This window comes from Lactuca sativa, chromosome 5, assembly GCF_002870075.4.
Source record: "Lactuca sativa cultivar Salinas chromosome 5, Lsat_Salinas_v11, whole genome shotgun sequence".
NCBI classification, from domain to species: Eukaryota; Viridiplantae; Streptophyta; class Magnoliopsida; order Asterales; family Asteraceae; genus Lactuca; species Lactuca sativa.
In genome coordinates this window covers 159,533,950-159,554,914 of record NC_056627.2, presented here as the reverse complement: position 1 = coordinate 159,554,914, position 20,965 = coordinate 159,533,950, and the positions used below count along the sequence as shown (strand labels likewise).

The 20,965-nt window shown below is 32.7% G+C and overlaps 1 protein-coding gene and 1 long non-coding RNA gene across 5 annotated transcripts; one reads left to right on the top strand and one right to left on the bottom strand.

Moving 5' to 3' along the window:
* The first annotated feature begins 243 nt into the window (after positions 1–243).
* Positions 244–15,697, top strand: LOC111908080 (ankyrin repeat-containing protein NPR4). Its single transcript, XM_023903916.2, has 6 exons — positions 244–383; positions 526–581; positions 13,359–13,456; positions 13,607–14,107; positions 14,198–14,745; positions 14,956–15,697. Exons 2-6 carry the CDS (start codon positions 562–564, stop codon positions 15,613–15,615), a joined length of 1,827 nt encoding a protein of 608 aa, XP_023759684.2. The 5' UTR covers positions 244–383; positions 526–561; the 3' UTR covers positions 15,616–15,697.
* On the bottom strand, positions 7,690–13,351 carry LOC111908109 (uncharacterized). 4 transcript variants are annotated; one of them, XR_006192448.2, is made up of 3 exons: positions 9,493–10,985; positions 9,303–9,410; positions 7,690–8,562 (listed from the first exon to the last, which is right to left on the bottom strand). It is a non-coding gene; the product is annotated as an uncharacterized LOC111908109 (long non-coding RNA). The 4 variants fall into 4 exon arrangements; XR_008224378.1 differs by lacking the exon at positions 7,690–8,562 and adding an exon at positions 8,815–8,887 and having other exon boundaries at positions 9,493–10,987; XR_002855754.3 differs by lacking the exon at positions 7,690–8,562 and adding an exon at positions 8,815–8,898 and having other exon boundaries at positions 9,493–10,977.
* Positions 15,698–20,965: the final 5,268 nt, after the last annotated feature.

Sequence of the window (20,965 nt, the reverse complement as noted above, 5' to 3'; positions counted from 1 at the left end):
ATATATTATTTTCTAAAAATAAAGGTTTTTTTGCCGAAATCTCAAATATTTTGGGTTCGTTTAGGCACGAAATATTTTCAAATTAATTTGTTACGGGTTGAATCAGGAATAAAATGGTGAAAATGGAAACTTTTATTGGTTTTTAGAATTTTTTGTGACTATTTTTTAAACTAATCAAAATATTTAGAGACCAGATATTTAAAAGAAAATCAAAATGGTAATGTGTTTTGGCTGTCTGTTTGCTGTTCTGGCCTCTGGGTCAAACCTTTAGTTTTCTTGTCCCGATCACGATGGAGCTGCTCTATAAATCGCGTCCACCATGTTTTGCAGTGTGTGTCGCTTTATCATCTTCAGATACTTTGGGCCTTCGTTTCCCATCATTGGTAAACCTTCTATTACTCGTTTTTTATTATCTGCATCTTGTTTTGTAACGCAATTGACACTGGATCGATCTTCTTCTCTGAGCTTCTCATTCCAGCTACTGATGAACCGTTTTTGTTTCTAACTTGACTTCTTAATATGCAGCGAATCTCATAATCATTGAAAGACCACGAAAGCAACATGCACCGAATTTTGAGAAGGTATGTAGTGGTGGTTGATTTTCAATAACCTGAATCTAAATTTTTGTTGAATTTTCTGTTTATATGGTGAAGAGAACGTACTGTATTTGGCGATTTAATTCTCATCATTTACGCCATGTTAAGTTGAGCAGTAGGTGTCATATGTTGCTATGAAAATTATGTTCATTGTCCAAATGCGTAATGCATTGATTTATAAATATATAGTCCATTGTCCAAACCGTAAGCCTCGTTTTTCCTCCACCCTTCAAACCACAACATGAACACACGTCTAGAAGCATAAGTAAAAGAATCGAAAATCAAATACATGGATTATAAGAGGAACCACTGGATAGGAGGAGAATATAAGTTTCTAGGCTGGGGATGGTCAACGGTGGAGTTACGATGGTTGATGGCCCCAACTAATTAATAAATAAAAATTATGGGAATCTGATCATATAATAATAGTTTTATCACAAAAATACAAAAATGATTTGTGCAAATTGTTTACTTGTTTACAGCAAAGAATACTGAGCGAGTTTGGTCAAAATCGGCTTAAATATATATAACATCAAATTAAGCTGATTAGTTATCCACTTCAGTTTATATAAAAAATATACAAGTATCTATAAACAATAATAAAAAAAACCTTATAGTTTAATAGATGCTGCTGAAACACGATATATGTAGTTTAAGAGTAGAATATGTAGAGTATGTTAGCTGTTTAAAGAAAATATATAAGCAATAAATATATCGTTCAATTAAATTGCACAAACTTCATTTGTTTAATTAATTATTAATGGGTTAAGTTAAATGTCACATATATCGTCAATGGGCTTTCAGCTTTGTTGTATTTTGGTCTTAGATATTTTTTGAATATATAAACTTTTATTTTCTTAGAAAAATAGTCGAAAAACTCAGCAATATGGGGTAGTCTAACCCTAGCGCATTTTGTCAAAAACTGTAAAGTTGTTCAAAAAACAATTAATTGAAACAATTAAGGGATGTTTGGCAAAGCTTAAAAAAAATGAGTTTTTTGACTTATTGTGGGTTTGATACCTATATAAGTCAAAAAAGTGTTTGGATAAAAAACAACTTATAAATATTGGTAACCTCTAATAAGTCAAAAAGCCATAAGTAACCTACCCCTTACTTATTAGGTCCGAGGGAGTGGTGCCACAGGAACTGCACTCCCTCTTTTGACACATAAAAGCCAAATCATTTTTACCACACAAAGTGTGGTTCTTTACCATCCCCAGGGAGTGGAAACCATGGTAGAGAAATAGAGAGGTGAGAGAAAGGAGAAGAGAGAGAGAAAGACACATAAGTAAAAAGAGAGAAGAAAGAGGGTGTGGCCATTTCTAGCCGCATTGCGGCCAAAACCACAGGAAACCGCACCCAGTGGGCGGTGTTTGCAGTCCAGGTGGCAAGGGTGCAGCTTGGAACCTCAGTCCACTCCTTCAAGCCTTAAAAACTCCTTATTTTACCAAATAAGTTATAAGTCAAAAAATCATAAGTATTTTTAAATAAACTTTGTCAAACACCCTCTAAGTAAAAAGTGATGAGTAAATAAACAGCTAGAAAGAAAACTAATTGGATGCTTCCTGTAAAACATTTAATGTGTTGGATTTTCTGTATCTGTACGTGCCAGAGTAGTGTTTGGCATAGCCTAGGATTCATTTTTTTTGGGTGATACCTATTAATCCAAGTTAACTATACTTCCAGCATGGATCGTAATTAGTATCTACTTTCAGCTTATTTTTTATATAGGAAAATTGAGTAATCTAACCCTTATAAAAGACATTTTTGACAAAAATAACCACAATTTCTTTTTGTGGTAAAAGAACCACATTCTCCGGAATACATTGTACGATTTTGGACCATGGTTCCGGAATAGATTTGACTTTTTTTTTTTGCATGTAAGTTTTGCTTTTATAAAATGTATAAGTTTTGCTTTCATAAAATGTATATATTTTGGTTTTATAAAATAAAAAATGCAATTAGAATGAACAGATAACTAATAAATACATAAACTAAATAAAGAATGTTTCTGTAGGTCATATTACAAATAAGATGTTCAAATTATCTTTGTTTTTATACCCCTAAAATATTTCCGTTAGTCGTTTTCTATAACTCATAGTCCATGGACCAGTGGTTTTACCCTTTAAATAAATCGATTTCCCGGTGGTCAACGCCTCGAGGAACCAACACATAAACACCCCACAATCTCCACTGTTGTCAATCTGTTGTGGTACGTCTGGGGCCTTTTTGAGGGTCACCTTGAAGTTCTCAAGTGGATTGAATCATTTGGTTCGGAACCCCAGTAGTTGACTCTTACTAGCAGTTTGTGGATGCGAGCTCTCAGACCTATAAACCAATCCTTATTTTCCAAACACTAGCCGCCCTTCCATCGAATATAATATATAGTCATTTTAAATGTCTTCAAATCCAAAGAACCCAAAAACCAATGAGCTTGTGGTATGTTGATTGGGATGTAAAGCTAGAAAAATGTTAGAAATAATTAATTAGTATATAAATACTCAGATAATGTAATCTAAACAAAATTAAACCGTATCACACTCTGCCCAAGCTAGGTAAATAGATCTGCCAGCCATGTCACTCTAGTGATATGCATCGGTGTTGAAAGTTGACAGCTCCACCCTCCACCGAGCATCATCCACTCTATGCTCGAGTAGTGAGATCCACATCATGGTATGCTGGCAATTTTTTTTTTTTTTTGCAGTGAAGTAGGTATTATTATTATAAGTGTTGTATGTAATAATCAAATAATTATATTGCTTACATCACATGACAACCATCCTCCATGACTATTCGCATATAATCATGTCCAAAACTCAAGCGTAGCAAAACCGGTCAAATAATTGTGAGCACACAACAGCGAACCATCATGTTCTTTATATAAATTGTGTATGGTAGGATCTCCAAGATTGTCCAACGGTGTTGGTTGTTTTCATGTAACATCTTTCCTCTTCATTTGTATTCATGACGACTTATACCATATAGACATAACTTTTTGGCGTTTAGAACGCCTAAGAGGCGCTCGCTCCGATATTTTGTAATCATCCCTCGGAATCTCTATTACATGTGACGGGTGAATAACCGGACACTACTCCTCAGGACCGACATTCAATGACTGTTGACGGTCGACATTCAGCCGCTTTTTGGGGCTGCTTAAGACATAATAATGCTGTCGTAACTCATTGTCATGGTAGTATCCATGTACAATTCAATAATGTATACCTGTAATAATGCAAAAACATAACGACCATAAACGATGAAATAATTAAAAATGTACCTCCATCCCCTTCGAGGTACCAACATCGTCTCCAGGAGTCTTATTGATAGGTTTTAGAACCATGGATAAAGTAGCCTCATGCTCTGCTAAATGCTCCTCCTGAGACCGCAACTGCTCGCAATATTAACAGACCTTATTTTTCAATTGACCGACCTCGTTCGACAATTGACTAATAATTTGGTCCATGTCAATTGATGGGTCAGCGGACAGCGTTGTGGTGGTGACGGGTGATATGGATCATCTATCTGTGTCTTCTTTTCTCGATGCCCATGGGTAGGGGAGTTTTTGGGTGATCGTGTTAGGGAAGGTGCCCCGTGAACTTCAGGGTCGGGAAAATCAGGGTGATCAATCCACGCCGAGTTAAGGACATCCATAATGCATTAAACTTATTAGAGTTTAATGGATTGACATATCATCATCTTACTTAGTATACAACTCTACATTAATTTTTTTACATTGCATTGAACTCAATAGAGTTCAGTGGAATATATATTTAATAGTTAAAAGGTTTCCTTTTCCTATTGAAGAATTCAATGGCCATTGAACCCCATATCCATTGAATGCTAACATGACATCCCACAATGGTAGAGTTTAATATATTTAATGCCAATTAAGCATGCCACCTCATTCAACTCTTCCATTAAATTATGCATTGTAGATGCTCTAACAACCCACCATTCAGCACGCATCTCATTTTCAGTCAGCTCCAACTTCAGTACGAGTCTATTACCCTGCTAACAAAATTATAAAATTATAAATAAACATAAATTATAAAATAAATAAATATTTAAATAATAAAGTAACCATATGTCATCTATTAGTAAAAAACTGGTTGCAGTGAGTGTTTTGTAACGACCTAAGTTTAGACCATGCAACAGCCCGATGGATCATATTTTGTTGTCGGGTACCAAATAAACTGTTCACCAGAAAAGTCTCAAGAATCCATATATGAATGTTAGCAAACAAATAAATAAAAAATAGTTAGAATGTTAGCAAGCAAAAATAAATAATAAAATTTTCATTATATACTTACCTTAAAAGCGTATAAAAACCCTTGTAGGGTGTAGGTCAATTTTTAAGGTTTGTTCTCTTTCGGTTATTCTGAATGTATAAGCTTATCAACCTTATTAAATACAGTATGTAGTTGTCTGTACAATTGATCCCAAATTATACTCCCCCATGGATATCCCTCATATAAAAAAATTAGTTAACAATTTAATTTCTAAAAAATATTAGTAACTATCGGCTATTTAATTAATCAGTAATTATAAAATAGATGACATTATACCTATTGAATTCATCAAGGTTGGATAACAAAGCGAAATACTCTTGGTAATAAGCTGTTTAACCAACCGTCAATTAAACCCTTCTCTAACAGGTATAGAAGATATACACAAACTACATTCTCATCTGATAACTCATTAAGTGATTTTTTAAACACCTTCTTAACATGGTCTAATTTGAACGAGACATTCATCAGGACCATAGGAAAGGCACAAGAATGGAAGGCAGCGTCGGATGCAAAATAAGGAAAATAGTCACCAACTGGAAGCCAGTGATGAGACAAAAAAAATTCTTCCCGAAAGACAGCTCGTACCCCCAATCTTAAAAATCATTTCCTCTACTTGGCTTTGGGGGTCGATGACAACTTCGTGGGAAACGACATAATATAGAAGCAAATGATCCCCATCTACATTAGGAATATCTAACCACCTCCCGAAACATGTATTTCATAGCCTCGCATTCGGGTCTGTTTCTTAATTCCGCAAGGATTTCACCGTTGATTTTGGGTTTACACGAGATTGTAATTGATGCATCAACAATCATGTCGTGCTGCACAAATAAAAAATGTGTTAGCATTTCAATCTAAAATGGAAATGACCAATATTTCGGACCAGTTCTGGACCTGTTCTTCGTGTTCCGGAGGAATTCATCGTGTTCCGAAATGGTTCTTCATGTTTTGATGTAAATCAACAATAACTAAACATCTAAACTACTTTTCAATTGGTCCTACAACAATTCCATCTTTAATTTAAAACTCTGGAACGTTTTCAATTAATTTTGGAGGTGGTCTACTACATCCGAAACCATAGGTAACAGTAGGAAACGAAGAACATACTCGCAAAATAACGGGGTTGTAGTGCTCGTCTTCCATGTCGGAGATGAGTGTGAATGTGGGTTAGAAATGGTAGTTGCATGTCGGAATCGAGTCGGAACGTCGTAATCTAGTCGGAACATCTGAATCGTGTCAGAACGTCGTGATCGAAATGCGCCTTTCCGGAAGGAAGTTGCCGCCCCAAATTATATTATGTATTTTGAAATTCAACATCCCGATTCGAAACATATACGGTAACTCCGAAATAGGTCTTCCAAACCCAATGAAATGGGCCGGGCCACCCGAAAATAATTCAAAATTAGTTCCAGAACAACCTATTCCGGAATATATGATTATTTTGCCAAAAAATGTTATATTTTTTTAAAAATTAAACCCAAAAAAATGGTTATCCCATTATTGGAAGAATTTCATATCTACCCTTATTAGACGTCAAAATATCATATTTATCTAACCTAATATCTAAATATCATATTTGTCCTCCTTAATCTTATAAAATATCATATTTGCCCAAATATATAATTTTAACTAGGTTACAACCCGTGGAAACCACGGGGCAAAAGATTTGTAAAATTTTATTAAAGTAATAAGCTATAAATTTTGTTTAGATTTTTTATTAAAATAACTTCACATTAACAACCATCAAAATAATATTAAAAAATCTAAAACGTTATAAAAAAGGAAAACCAATTAATGAACAAAAAGAAAGTAAAAACCAAAACAAAATAAAAAGTCATAATTAACTACGGGGTATATTTGGAAAAAATTTGAAAAGTTTCTAAATAGTTAGTCTAAGTAGCTTTTTAAAAAGTTGGCTAAGGCCGTCCGGTATACGGACCACGAACCCTGTCCTGGTCTATGTGGCCATGGACAATGGCCCTGCACGTCATCTCGGTCGGTCGTGGTTCATCGTTTTCGTGATGATTCATGGTGCCGAGGATGAGACACAACACCCATGGCTTTTGACCGATTTCTTCTATCTCAACCTTCTTCTATTTCTCTCTTCCTTCTCTCTCTCTTTGTTTTCGGTGGAGTGTACTCCGGTTGTGGTGGGATGGTCCGTGGTTGCTCCGGTGGCTGATCTGGAAGCTCTCCACGACCATTGTCGTGGAGAGTATAACGGATGGTCTTATAAGCTACTTTTTGGCTTGTTAAACATAATACCTTAAAAAAGCTTGAAAAATAAGCTAGCTTATGAACCTGTGGATCGCCAAACACAACCTAAAACATTGGACTACTTTATGAAAAGAAATAAAGCCTCAAGATTTTTATTCTCTTAAAGCATTTCAAAAGTTATTCTAAAGACTCGATAAGAATATTATCAATGTGGTTTTGTTCAGAGTAGAATGTGATTGCCAAACATTTGTTTAGAGTAGAATGTGATTGCTAAACATTTGACCTCATTGGAGTTTCATTCTTCATTGCCTCAAGTTTTTCTACTTTTCCTATTGGCTAGACTACAAATGTTTTATCTCTTCACAAACAAAAAGCACCAAAAGCTCCACAACATGTTTGATGATGGATAAAAGAACTTTGTTCAGAGTAGAATGTTTAGCAATCACATTCTACTCTGAACAATTTTTTGAGTAGAATGAAACCCACATTCTTATAATCATTTTTAATATTCTTATTAAACAAATGTTTGGCAATCACATTCTTCTCTAAACAAATGAAACCCACATTCTGTGTTCCATATACAAAAATAAAATCCAACTCAAAAATTCATTATAATCATTTTTAAATACAAGTGAGTAAACATTAATTCCAAACCATGGTAGCACTTTCAACCCTTTTCAACTTGTGTTTTATGAAATTGCTAATACCAAAGAGTAAATTTTGGTTAAAAAATACTGTAATACCACATTCAATCAATAAATGAAAAATATACAATCTTAGATCTTGCTGATTTTAATCTTTTTTTCATGTATTTTTTTTGTTCCTTACCAAAATGTCCTTCCTACCCTACCCCTTCTAAAACTCTTTATAATTTTTTTGAACTCTCAAAAAATCAACAAATGACCAAATTACACTTTGTTTTTACTTTCCCTTGTAATTTCAAAAAATGACAAAACTGCCGGCAACAAACAAAAAATTATTGAAACCATATCACTTCAATTTGAAAAAACCATTTTCTTGTATTTCGTCACTTGTCTCATTTTTGGGACTTGCATCATCTATTTTTGCCCTTTGCGAAAATAGCAATGTACTTTATAATTTTAAAAAAGAACCTAGTGTCATTTTCCAACGCTTTTGTATATTGCAGTTTTTTTAAACTATTTTAATTATATTTGAATGTGATACAACTATGTTCACGTGTAGTTAGAAACAAAGGACCAAAACCAAAAATACAAACTAATACAATAGTACAATACCATCATTAATAGCAACCAACTACTAAGACCCCATAAACGATAAGTATCTATCAAAAAAATTAAACATAAATATAACATTCTTTGATTGTCCATTGATCAGGCATCGCTTGTATGCTAAAATTAAACCGTTAAGTCAAAAATAAAACACTACCTAATCGTCGTTTGCATAGAACATTAGAGGGGCAAAAAGGTCAAAACACATACCTGCAAAGAGGATATAAAAGAACCCTTTTAAGCAATAGATCACTAAAAAGCATAGTATTGAGGTATATATAAACTTTTTATTGACAAATGACTTTAAGATGATTAAGCTTTGAAACTACCTTTAATCAAATTTTGTCAAATCCATTCATACCAAGTCACCATACTTGGAAGCCAAGGTCTATTAAATTCTTCCCCCCCCCCCCCCCCCCCCCCCCCCCCCCCATAGAATCTTGTTTGGTGGGATACACTAAATCGACCTCAAATACATCCTTATACATAGCATTGCACATACAACCTCAATATCATCAATGCATTGGTTATACACCTGAGAAAAAACTAATTTCTGACAAAAATTAACAAACTTCAAAATTTATTAAAGTTTTCAAGTGCCAAGAAATAGCATTACACATACTTAATTGATCCCAAGACTACATAAATGGATTAAAAAATTTAAAATTCACCAAAATTTCTTTAACAGGTGAGTAATGCAACTGTCTTTCAAAAAAAAAAAAAAAAAAAAAAAAAAAAACAGATTCGCTTCCACAAAACAACTTATCTCAGGGTGTAGTTACTTCAGTTAACATATGATTCTAAATCTAGATTTTAAAGAAAAGCACCTTAATTGATCCAGAAATGAGTGATTCAATCAGCAATATCAATGTCAAATCTCTACATTTTAGCCCTATATTATGGGTGATAGAGAGGAGAAAAAGTGTTTTATAAGAAAACAGAAAAAATACCATAACTACAGACGGCAAATGGCGGCAATATTCGATTGCGGCTTCCGTCGACAAATCACCCCAAATGCCATATGAAGTAATTATAAGGCTTTCACCATGATTCAAAAGCTTTATAAACCAAAAAAATAACAATTTTTTAGATCTTATAAACAAAATCTTTAAAGAAGACAGACAATGGTTGTTTGTTTACCTTCACTTGCTTCACCTCTGGTATCAGAACGATAAATTTGGCGAAATCAGAGAATGGCCCGAAGAGAGAAGAAGTGTAATGGTGGTGACTGATAGTTTATGGGGAAACGGCGGTAGTAAAAGTGTGTATCGACAATACAAAACTTTAATATAGAAGTTAATTTACAAAAGCATAGTTGCAAGCACAACTCAAGACAAATGATATTTTAACTCATTCTCATCTATATTGGTTTTATAATGTGATTAACGAAATTTAAATGTTCAACATGTGCATTTTTAAAGCAAACCTAACCTCAAAATTTCAAATTATGCAGTCTCCTTACGCTAAAAAAAATCTAGGAATGATCATTGGACTTCTCTACGGATAAAATAAAAAATCAAATAGCGGAATACTCACATTATTATACATGGATATAATACACGAACACTTCAAAGCAACTTGTAGAATCACTAATTTCAAAAATCAATTGAAATATGCGTGAAAACCCTAATTAACAGATCAACGATTAAAGTTTACATCTGATTGGATTTGCTCGAGAATAAGGAAATTAATTGAGACGATGATTACCATAAAAATGGGGGTTAAAACAACAACCTTCAACCGGAAGATCAACGATGCTCGGATTTGCGCTCAGCCTCGTCGGAATCTCAAAAACTGAAGCTTTTGGAGTTGTAATCTCCTGGAAGAGATCAATCATGAACTGTTGGTGTTTGTTTCTGATGACTATTCCCATTTCCATTCCATACTAAATTTTCTTTTTCCGTGTATACACAAGGTAAACATATTGTGAGTAGGGAAACTTTAACCTGATGGGCATGATGGAGAGGAGGACGTCATTAAACCTAGATTCAAGAATCGAGAGCATAGATTAGGAATTTTCGAGGTATATCTCCATATGCGAGAGAGACAGAGAGAAAGAAATAGCATTGGATAAATTGAAGAATATAAACACAAATTTGTAGAAGAAGAGCGTGAAGATAAGGGGGGTGATAACTGAATTTTTCAAATTACTAATCTAATATCCTTAAATCACGCACGAAATTGCAGTTGACAACTAAAATTTTCGGATTTATTTCATCAGTTTGAACTTTGATTCAATTTGGATTCAATGGCATTTACGTAAATATAGATGAATAAATGAGCGGGAAAACTCGATTTTGGGGGTCCTTAGAGAGTGACACGTGGCAGAGTTCTACTTATTTATTAGAATTAGATTAGATGTTTTAAAATCACTTTTTAATAATTTTCATATATTAAGATCGTTATAATTGAAAAAAATAACAATCAAATAGACCATATTACCCCTAACTTCTAAATCGTAGGAACTTCATCTTCTAGACCTATTTTTAACTTCTCGCAGCGTAGTGTCAATTGCTAGTTGCTTTTTTATTTTGAAATTTTGCTTCTTAAAAAATAGAAAAGGGGATTAAACTACGATTTTCTTTTACGGTTTTATTTTGTATTTCTTCAAAAGTGAAAAAAGAAAAACTTTAAATAGCTATCGCTGATTGGTAAGCTGATTGTTACCAATTGCAATTTTTGTTATATTGTTGTGTGTGCGGCAATGGATAAAAAATATGAGTGTATTATAATATATTTTGTGTGTGTATAGATCAAAATTTGACTATTTCTCATGAGTTTTTATTTTAAAGAATGAACACATTCTAACACCTTATTGTTTCCGATGGCAAACTTCAAGTTAGTTGCTGATGAAGTTTCTATGATTTAGAAGTTAAGGGTAATACGGTACTTTTAATTATTATTTTCAATTTTAATGATTTTAAAATATTTAATAAAAGGTTTTGGACAAATATGATATTTTAAAATTTAAGAAGGTTAAATATGATATTTAGATATTGATATTTTAAGGTATAATAAAAGTATATATAAAATTCTCCTATATTATTCTATTCATGTTTTTGCTTATCTTTTCTACCCTCGTAGTAGTTTCTTTATCGTGGCCCGTGGGCTAACGTTTTACAGTAGCTGAAAAGATTTTTACAAGGATCATGGCAAGCTAACATTTTATATGCAGCGAAAATTATTATTGTTATTATTATTATTCATTTATGATAAAAAAAAATTTCTATCGAGGTTTTCCAGTGAAGCAACTATAGCCTCCTTCTTATCTCATTTGTATGGAAGTAGGGTATTTTTGTTGTTGATTTAAATTAATTTAAATAAAAAGCTTAATGTATCAATATTCAATACAACAAGAAATAGAATAAAAATCACAATGTAGGTGTTGCTTGAGGTTTACAAAATATAGAATTAGTAATAATTTAAGTGTAGATTAGCGGTAGCTTAAAGCCTTAAACTATAAATACGTTACTCTTACATGTACAAAATTTAAGTATAATAGAATATATATTATATCGAAATCTAAAAAAAAAAAAAAAAAAAAAAAAAAAAAAAAAAAGAAAAAAAGATTAACCATGCTTGCAATTTTTTTGCGGGGATCTTTGCAACTTTATTTTCATTTTACGAAATCAACTCTTCATAACAATTAAAGCAAACAAGAAGATAAATTTGAATTAAATTCTTTTAGGTACTTATTTTAGGGCAAATGTCTTATTAGCCTATCAAACTTGTTGTGCTTGTTTTAAAAGGTCATCTAACATTTTTTTTTTGGAACATTAAGGGAATGAACTCTTGTTTTTTTTTTTTTTTTTTTTTTTTTTTTTTTTTGTTTTAAAATATCCTTATGTAATGTGATACCGGGTAAAGCTGTAAAATGTGTGCCTTGACCATTGTTTGACCATCAACTGCACCTCCACCTCCTTTAAAGTATACTCACTTTATCTACCCTTCTTGATCTGGTCACCTAGTTATTTTCATTTTTAGATCAATCGAACGGAAAAACTTGGTGATTGATTATTGATTTGTATGTATATGACTCTCTACATTGAAAAACAAGAACAAATCAAAGAACACGAAGGGGGAAAAGAGATAGAGAGAAATTATCTCTGAGGATTATGATAACTGCCACTTGTTGTTCTTCACATAATTAACTGCTGAAGCAGCCCCGTCCATTTACCTGCAACCTTTGACAGTCTCGAGACGTCGATCCCTCTTCATGATCTATTAAGAGCCACCGACCCACTGATTTCCTGATTTCGTTCATATTCCTTCCTTCCCTAATCTACCTTTTGTTCCCCGTTTCCCTCTGCCTTTACCCGTTGACCCACCAACACCGATGTCACCCCTCGTAGTTGTTTCTCTTCCCTCGATTAGTAAGTACCGATGATGAAGAGGAAACCAAAAAAGGGCCATCGCAGGTCCACTACCCCCTGACGAATTTGCCATCACCGGGCCAAGAACCACCACCATCGTCTCCTTATTTCTTCAAATCGGACGAACCCTAGAGTAACTTCTCTGACCCACCCACGATCGATGCCCATCGGAGCTGCTTCGATGGCGTTATGTTCCTTTTCTCGTTCCCGATTAGTCGAAGGGGAAGAAGACGATGCCCCTTCCTTAGCTGGAGTCGTTTGATAACTGATACAGGGCTTCGACCTAAAAAGAAAATAAACTGACTTTTGATTTTGACCAAGTCAAAGGTCAAAGCAAAAAATCAAACTTTCATTTTGTAACCTGCAATGGAGTACACGCAAACTGCAGAGAGGAGGTTGGAGGAGATGAGACTACAATGAGATTAAAACCTCTTATAGTGGGTTAAGTGACCTTTTTAACAGGTTGAACGAGAGTTCATTTCCTTAATGTACCAAAAAAAAGTTGGGTGACCTTTTAAAACAAACACGACAAGTTCGATTGGCTAATATGACATTTACCCTTATTTTATGATGAACAATTCTTTGTTGGTAGCATGATACAGTTTCAGTAGCTAATGCGCTATGAGCATGCAGGATAATAAACAGTTGGAGAGCACCGCAGCCTCTGCCACCACCAGCGCCACCTCCGCCTCCACCACAACCTGATTACCCTGGTCAAGCCCTACTTGCTGGTAAGTAGCATCATATAGAGATTTCTTACCAGCATGCAAAACTCTGATGAATCTTTCTTAATTTCATGTAAAAGCCGGAATTTATTATAGCGAAAACTTGTCTTTACAAATTACACTGCACTGATCAATACATTGGAAATTTAAAAATAGATAATAGAAGAAGGGACTTTATCGATCTGTGTGTTCCTCTTTATGAAGCATCAATGAAAGGAGATTGGAATGCTGCTCAAGTCCTCATTGGTAATCGGGAATATCTGTTACGTTGTAGTATTACTCATAACTATGAAACAGCACTTCACGTTGCAGCATCAGGTCAAAGCAACCCCGAAAGCATCAACTATGTAGAAAATCTTGTGCGTCTGATGAACAGGGAAGACTTGCAGCTTCAGAATAAAAATGGAAACACTGCTCTTTCTTTAGCAGCTGCTGCTGGAAATGTCGAAATTGCTAGAATTATGTTGAGAAAGAATGGTGATCTGCCCATAATCCCTAATAAGGAAAACATGATGCCTCTCTACATTGCTGCCTTATGTGGAAACGAAGATATGGTGAAGTATCTGTATAAAGATTTTCAGGGAATGCGTGGTCCTGGTTGGACAACAACGACCATGAGTTGGGTATTGGTGAAGTGCATTGAGTGTGATATGTTCGGCAAGTATTCTTGTTTTTTGTAAGCACTCTTGCAGATATGTACATTTTATACATAAGTTTAATGATTTTCAAATACTGGTTTAATTGCAGATGTGGTACTAGATATATTGGAGGACCACCCAGAACTCCCCCAACACAGTCAAAGAACCCTTGCACTAAAGGCTTTGGCTAGAAAGTCTAGTGCATTTAATGGAATAGAACCAACAAAATGTAAAGTCGTGCGAATACTGGGACTGATTTGGGAAAACTTTGAGGGGGAACGAAAGGCTGTAATAGATGATATACTTAGAGGCCATCCTGACGAAAATGGATTACACCCCAATGGAATACTTTTTATTGCAGCAGAAATGGGCAATACTAATTTTTTGGTTGAGCTCATTCGTAAATATCCTGATATTATATGGAAAAAAAATGACAACCATCAAAGTATATTTCATGTTGCTGTCTCATATCGTCATGTGAACATCTATAAACTATTATACGAGATAGGCTCGTTAAAGACTTTAATATTTCCTCTTAAAGATCAAGATGGTAATAATATGTTGCACTTGGTTGGAAAGAAGTCAATGAGAAGCCGCCTCGATCAAGATGTCTCTGGGGCAGCTTTTGAGTTGCAACGTGAATTGTTATGGTTCAAGGTATATGTTGTGTAACCAGATTAGATATCATATTTTATAAGAAAAATACATAACATATTAGAAAACTGGTCAATAAGTTGTTCACTAAGAATATGATATAACATTGGTTAACCAGTAAAAAATAGAGTACTCTAACAAGATTAGATATTACATTTACATTTTGTAATGCTTGTAAGGGAAGTATTAATAGTCTTATATGTTGTGCTGTAGGAAGTAGAATCTATGATACATCCTGATTACAAAGATCGGAAGAACAATCAGGGCCAAACCCCATATGAACTATTCACCAAGGATCACAAAGATTTAGTTGTTGACGGAGAGAAATGGATGAAAGACACAGCTAGTCAATGCATGGTGGTTGCTGCACTAATAGCCACCGTAGTATTTGCAGTAGCTTATACAATCCCAGGTGGCTATAGGCAAACTGATGACAAAGAGAAAGGTTATAAGGAAGGCTTACCTGTTTTCCTTTACAACGGGCCCTTCCTAGCATTTGTGGTGTTAGATGCCTTCTCTTTAATCATGTCCTCGACTTCAATCCTTGTTTTCCTATCCATGCTTACTTCGCGTTACACTCAAGAAGATTTCAGAAAATCGTTACCCAAAAAACTATTGGCAGGACTTTTAATGCTTTTCCTCTCCATAGTCACCATGATGATTTCTTTTAGTGTCAGCTTCTTCGTGTTATACAGCAGTCATAGGTTTATTGCACTAGCAATCTCTATTGCTCTAGTTTCTGTTATACCTATATTTTTCCATGGTTTGCTACAATATCCTCTTTTAAAAGATGTATACCGCTCCACATTTCATTCAGGGCGGCTCTTTAAGCCCAAGAAACAAATGCTTTATTATCAAAATCCAAATTTCTAAGCGTTTGTTCGAATTAATTAAAATTCCATAGAAAGAAAAATCCAAGTGTCTAAGTGTTGCATTCCATTAACTGAAGTTCCATCTAAAGATTTTGTTTCAAGACAATAGTGCTTATTATGTAAGTTAATATATATATATATATATATATATATATATATATATATATATATATATATATATATATATATATATATATATATATATATATATATATATATATATATATGGTTAGGTTATTTTCTTTTAACTATCTATTGTATGCATGTATGACTGATTCTGGACCAATCATTTTAGTTATTTTAAGAAAGTAATTATTGCAAATTATATGTTGAAGATATAATAAGTATTAATTACATCTTCAGTATTTAATAAGCATTAATCATTTTCTTAAAATAACTAAAATGATTGGTCCAGAATCAATCATACAGGCACACAATAGATAGTAAAAACATTTGAACCTAACTCTTTTTCTCTCTCTCTCTCTATGTGTGTGTATATATATATATATATATATATATATATATATATATATATATATATATATATATATATATATCAAGTAAGAAAGAAAAATTTTGTAGGATGGGTAAGAAATGCATCAATTGTATGATTTTCGGAGAATCAACATAATAAATCTCAAGATAATACAAAAATAATTTGCTTTTGCAAAAAAAAAAAAAAAAAAGATATCGATGATTCATTTTTGCAATCATTCATTAACATTGTCTGAAAAGTAAATCAAAACTTGATTAAGTAAAAAAATGGGTCATCAATTTTTTTTTTCTAGATTTTTTTGCAACGATGTAAAATTATTAAAACTAACAAGAAGTTAGAGAAAGAATTACAGAATTTATTTAATCATGTTATTTTTATATTATTTAAAGATTCTTTTCGTTAGCGACCAAAAAACATGCAAATCGTGCACCTTTTATGATTCCTATCAAATATTTACTTTTTATTTGATCTTGATTATATATATAGCGGGTTGAGATCAGTTGAGAGAACTCATAGTTTCCCGAGAACCTAAGAACTAAAAGCAGAGCGTTAGATCAAAACTAATTCATTAAGGGCATCATCGTAATCTTATCAATCTCATTTAATGTTTAATTTTTGTGTTTTTTTAATATTAATAGAAATGTCTAAAAATTACATAATAAATCAAAATTTTGGATTTTTTTAAAAATAGTAATTTTCAGTTTTTTTTAAAGTGCAGATTTTTTAATTTTTTATAGAAAACATGAATTTTTGAAAAAAAATATTTTTTTTTAAAAAAAACTGTAACTTAAAAAAAAATAAAAATCAATAAAATTAAAAAAAAAAAAAAACCTAGAATATTGAAAAAGTATTATAATTTTTAACCAAAAAATCAACATTTTTGGTACATTTATGCATATTTTTACAAATGCATATATACATATTTTTACAAATGCATATATGCATATTTCATTTACTATAATATTTGTAAAGAAATCATAAGAAAACTTATTTTATTTACTAATCTGTAAACACAATACAATAAGTATTTTATTCGATACAATATAAAATATAAACAACAAAAAATGCTACAAAATTTCAAAGCGTTTTCATCTCTTCGTGTCAACTTTTCCATATTTTCTTCAATTTATTATTTTTCACCTCTTCGATATTTACCATAATTTCTTCCAAATCTAAAAGAAAAATAAAAAGAAATCGGTGGATGTAAAAACACTCATAAAAATACATATGTGATTTACATGTGAATCACATGTAATTCATATGTGAATTACTTGTGAATCACATCTAATTCATATATAAATTACATGTGATTCATATGTGAATACCATGTGATTTAGATGTGAATAACATGTGAATCACATATAATTCATGTTGGATTAGTGTCTAAGTCCATAACTATTTTGGTATGTACTTGACCCGATGGTGCATGGTCCTTTTGGGTTGCCTTCACCAAAACAACTTGATAGGATGAATTATGGAGAGAAAGGATTAAAGATGATTTATTAATATATTATGGGAATAATATATTAAAGGAGAAATCATATTGTTTAATTAATATTAGTCAAGAATTAATTGGTAATTAGTTTTGTGACTAAAAGAGATTAATTAAACTTAAGGGACTGGAATTGTAATTAAAAGATAATTGCAATTTGGGCCATGGATTGTCTTAAATTAAGGAGTGGACGAATTCTATGGGGAAACCCATAAGGGAAATCGTCCAAGGCCCTAATTAAAGGAGTCCATGGGTTGCTTAGGGCTTAAGCATCCAAATTAGGGTTTCCTTGTTAGATAACCCTAATAGTCTCACTATATATAGAACCCTTAAGGCTTAAAAACGTGGTGAACATCTCTTCTAGGGTTAGAACACGTTTTGGGCAGCCTCCATCCTCTCTCCTCTTCATCCTCTTGCTTATGGTGTTTGTGAACCATTAGAGGAGTGACATTTGTGACTCTAAGCTTTCTAAAGTCAATACAAGGAGATTTGGGATTGTTATTGCTACATAACAATGAAGGTAACATCTTAAACCTATTCTCATGTTAATATGATTACTTGAATGCTAGAATTAGGGTTTATAGTCTTGGATAACTTGCATGTACAATAGAGAAACCTAGATCCAAGCATTAGGGTTTGTATGAGCACATAGGATGTCTTATGACCAAAACCCATCAATTCATATGTGAATAACATGTGAATCACAACTAATTCATATATGATTTACATGTGATTCAAATGTGAATAACATGTGGATCATAAGTAATTCATATGTGAATAACATGTGATTTACATGTGAATAACATGTGATTTACATGTGAATAACATGTAATTCATATTTGAATTACATGTGTATCATGTGTGATTCATATGTGATTTACATGTGAATCACATGTAATTTACTTAATAAGGTTCGAAAAAAAAATCTAGAAGAGAAGAAAAAAAGTTACACAAGGGATTTTCTAGAAGGTTGTCATTGTTGGTTCCAACATCAATCATGATAGAAAGAACCTGTTACAATAAAAAAAAAGGAAAAAGATATATGTTTGCAAGTGAGAAATTTTAGAAATATGTATATATTTAGATGGATAATGTGCAAACATTATTCATTGAGGATTTATTCCAGCTGCAGGAACATATAAATCCAACTTCCTAATTGCAATTCTAATACCCTAAACTCCTAGATCACAAATACCCATTATTCTGCTTCCATCTGTAACAACAATCATATCAACCTACAAGATTTGCAAAAAGGTTTTGAAATTTGAACACAAACACTAATGTATCTATATCTAATAATTCAAAAAAAAAGAATCATATCATTTATTTAAAAGTAGAGTACCTGTTTAGTAGACCAATTATAAACCATTGACATCATTTCTCTATGCCATTTAAACATTATTTCAGTTATAAATGTATTTTTTTATTAAAACAGAAGAAATAATATGATAAAAGACATACTAAGAAACCTTGTTGATCAGGAAAGGCAACAACACACCTCGTTTGGTATTGTAATGTAAATCCCTCGCGATTGATTCTTGAGTCTCAATTTGCTGTGAAAAGTCCTAAATTTTTCCACAAAGATAGTCAAATTAGTCAAAATTTGTCAAAATTAAACCTCAATGAAACAGTATGTTGAAGAATTAGGCTACCAATAGAGGAAGCACTTTCTCAACTACATGACAAGGAACTGAAAATCCACAATGAGTGCTCGTGTTCCTTGCTGTCAAAGTTTTACAAAATTATTTTGTTAGTTGTTTGCTAGGGGAAACCAAATTCGCATGAAAAAAATACTTTTTTTCTTCAAACAAATTGCATTGGCCATATATTAATGCATATCAACATATGCAATATACATAGATCTACCTGTGTAAAAACATTCATAAAGCATTAACAGATTAAAAAAAAAACTCACAATTTTTGGTGGAGATATAATATTAAATTAGGTATAAAATGAATTCATAGTAAAAAATGAGGATTGAATTATGTATTTTTTCTTTTGTAATTACCATGCACTAAATTTCACTTTAGGTCCTATCATTCAAGTTTTCTCATGACATTCCTCAAAAGTCAAAAGCAATATATTAATAAATATGCAAAAAAATATGCAGAATCCTGTAACTATGATTTCTCCACTTGCAAAACTCATATCCTATTCTATTCATATTAAAACATCGCATTCAACACAAATAGAACCTCTAGAATATTATGATTATAATAAAGAGGGAAAAAACATGCCTTCATTAAAATATCACATTCTACTAAAATGTGCTTCAAATTAACGTGGAAGTTTGCATCCATCATTATTTTTGTTTTCCAAAAACCAAGCAGTATCAATACAGAAAAGGCATAGCATCATACGGATGATTAACAGACACTGATTTAATATTCAATTTATGGACCCTAATTTCACAGAAAATAAGATGAGGATGACAACAAAAACATAAAGTTATCGATTTGAAAATAAAACTAACCAACAGAAGAATCTGTGATGTCGTACACTTTAATTTATCTTCGAGGCTACAAAAATCGATCATCAGAAGAGATGCCGCTACGATGTGAATCGGTCATTGGAGAAAATAAGGAGATGCAAATTGTCACACCCCCGAACCGTCAGGAAAACAACGGCGGAAACGTCCTGGGGCGGCGACATTATGCGTAGTATCACAACCATTGTACATAGTAAGCATAGTAAACACAACCATTACATTACATTAAGAATATTTACATTTGTTTTAAAAGCATTGAAAACATACATTATATACATCGGTATAAGCAAAAGTACAGACGAGACTTCTATATGCTCCGCCTTCTCCAAAAGTAAGCGAGATACCAGGTCTAACGTGAACCTGAGAATACAAGCAGTTTTAGAAATATCAGCATAAAGCTGGTGAGTTCATAAGCGGTTGATTTCTGGTGAAAGAAAATGTTCCTTTGATTTTATGAAAACTTGTTTCCCAAGAAAGTCTCATATTTTCTTATAAAAGAAGTTTGGTTATCCATTTGTTAAACAACATGTTTATGAAAAGTTAAGTTATCCCAGGAAAAACCTATATTTTCCTCAAAAGTCAATGGTTGGTTATCGATCCAAAAATGATGTGTACAAGTATCTACTATACTTGTATCGTTAGGTGAAGTTTCCTTGAAAACCCTGTTACTCTCAATGAGATACGTTAGTTTTAATACATACATAAAACTAATACGTAGGTAATGAACTAATTCCTAAGGGTATTGCTGATACCCTCTAGTAATCAAAACAATTATTACTTTGAGGTTAGTTCACTAGGTTCATTATTACTAAAAGTAAATCTCCATTATCTAAGTTGCGAGTTCCATAACCATACAATAAACTGGATATGGCAC

What these genes read in the sequence shown, in the direction of transcription:
- LOC111908080 (XM_023903916.2), top strand. Translation starts at nt 562, where the DNA reads ATGCACCGAATTTTGAGAAG. An exon ending in TGGTCAAGCCCTACTTGCTG is followed by an intron (nt 13,457 to 13,606) that starts GTAAGTAGCATC and finishes ATTTAAAAATAG; the next exon opens with ATAATAGAAGAAGGGACTTT. An exon ending in CATTGAGTGTGATATGTTCG is followed by an intron (nt 14,108 to 14,197) that starts GCAAGTATTCTT and finishes GTTTAATTGCAG; the next exon opens with ATGTGGTACTAGATATATTG.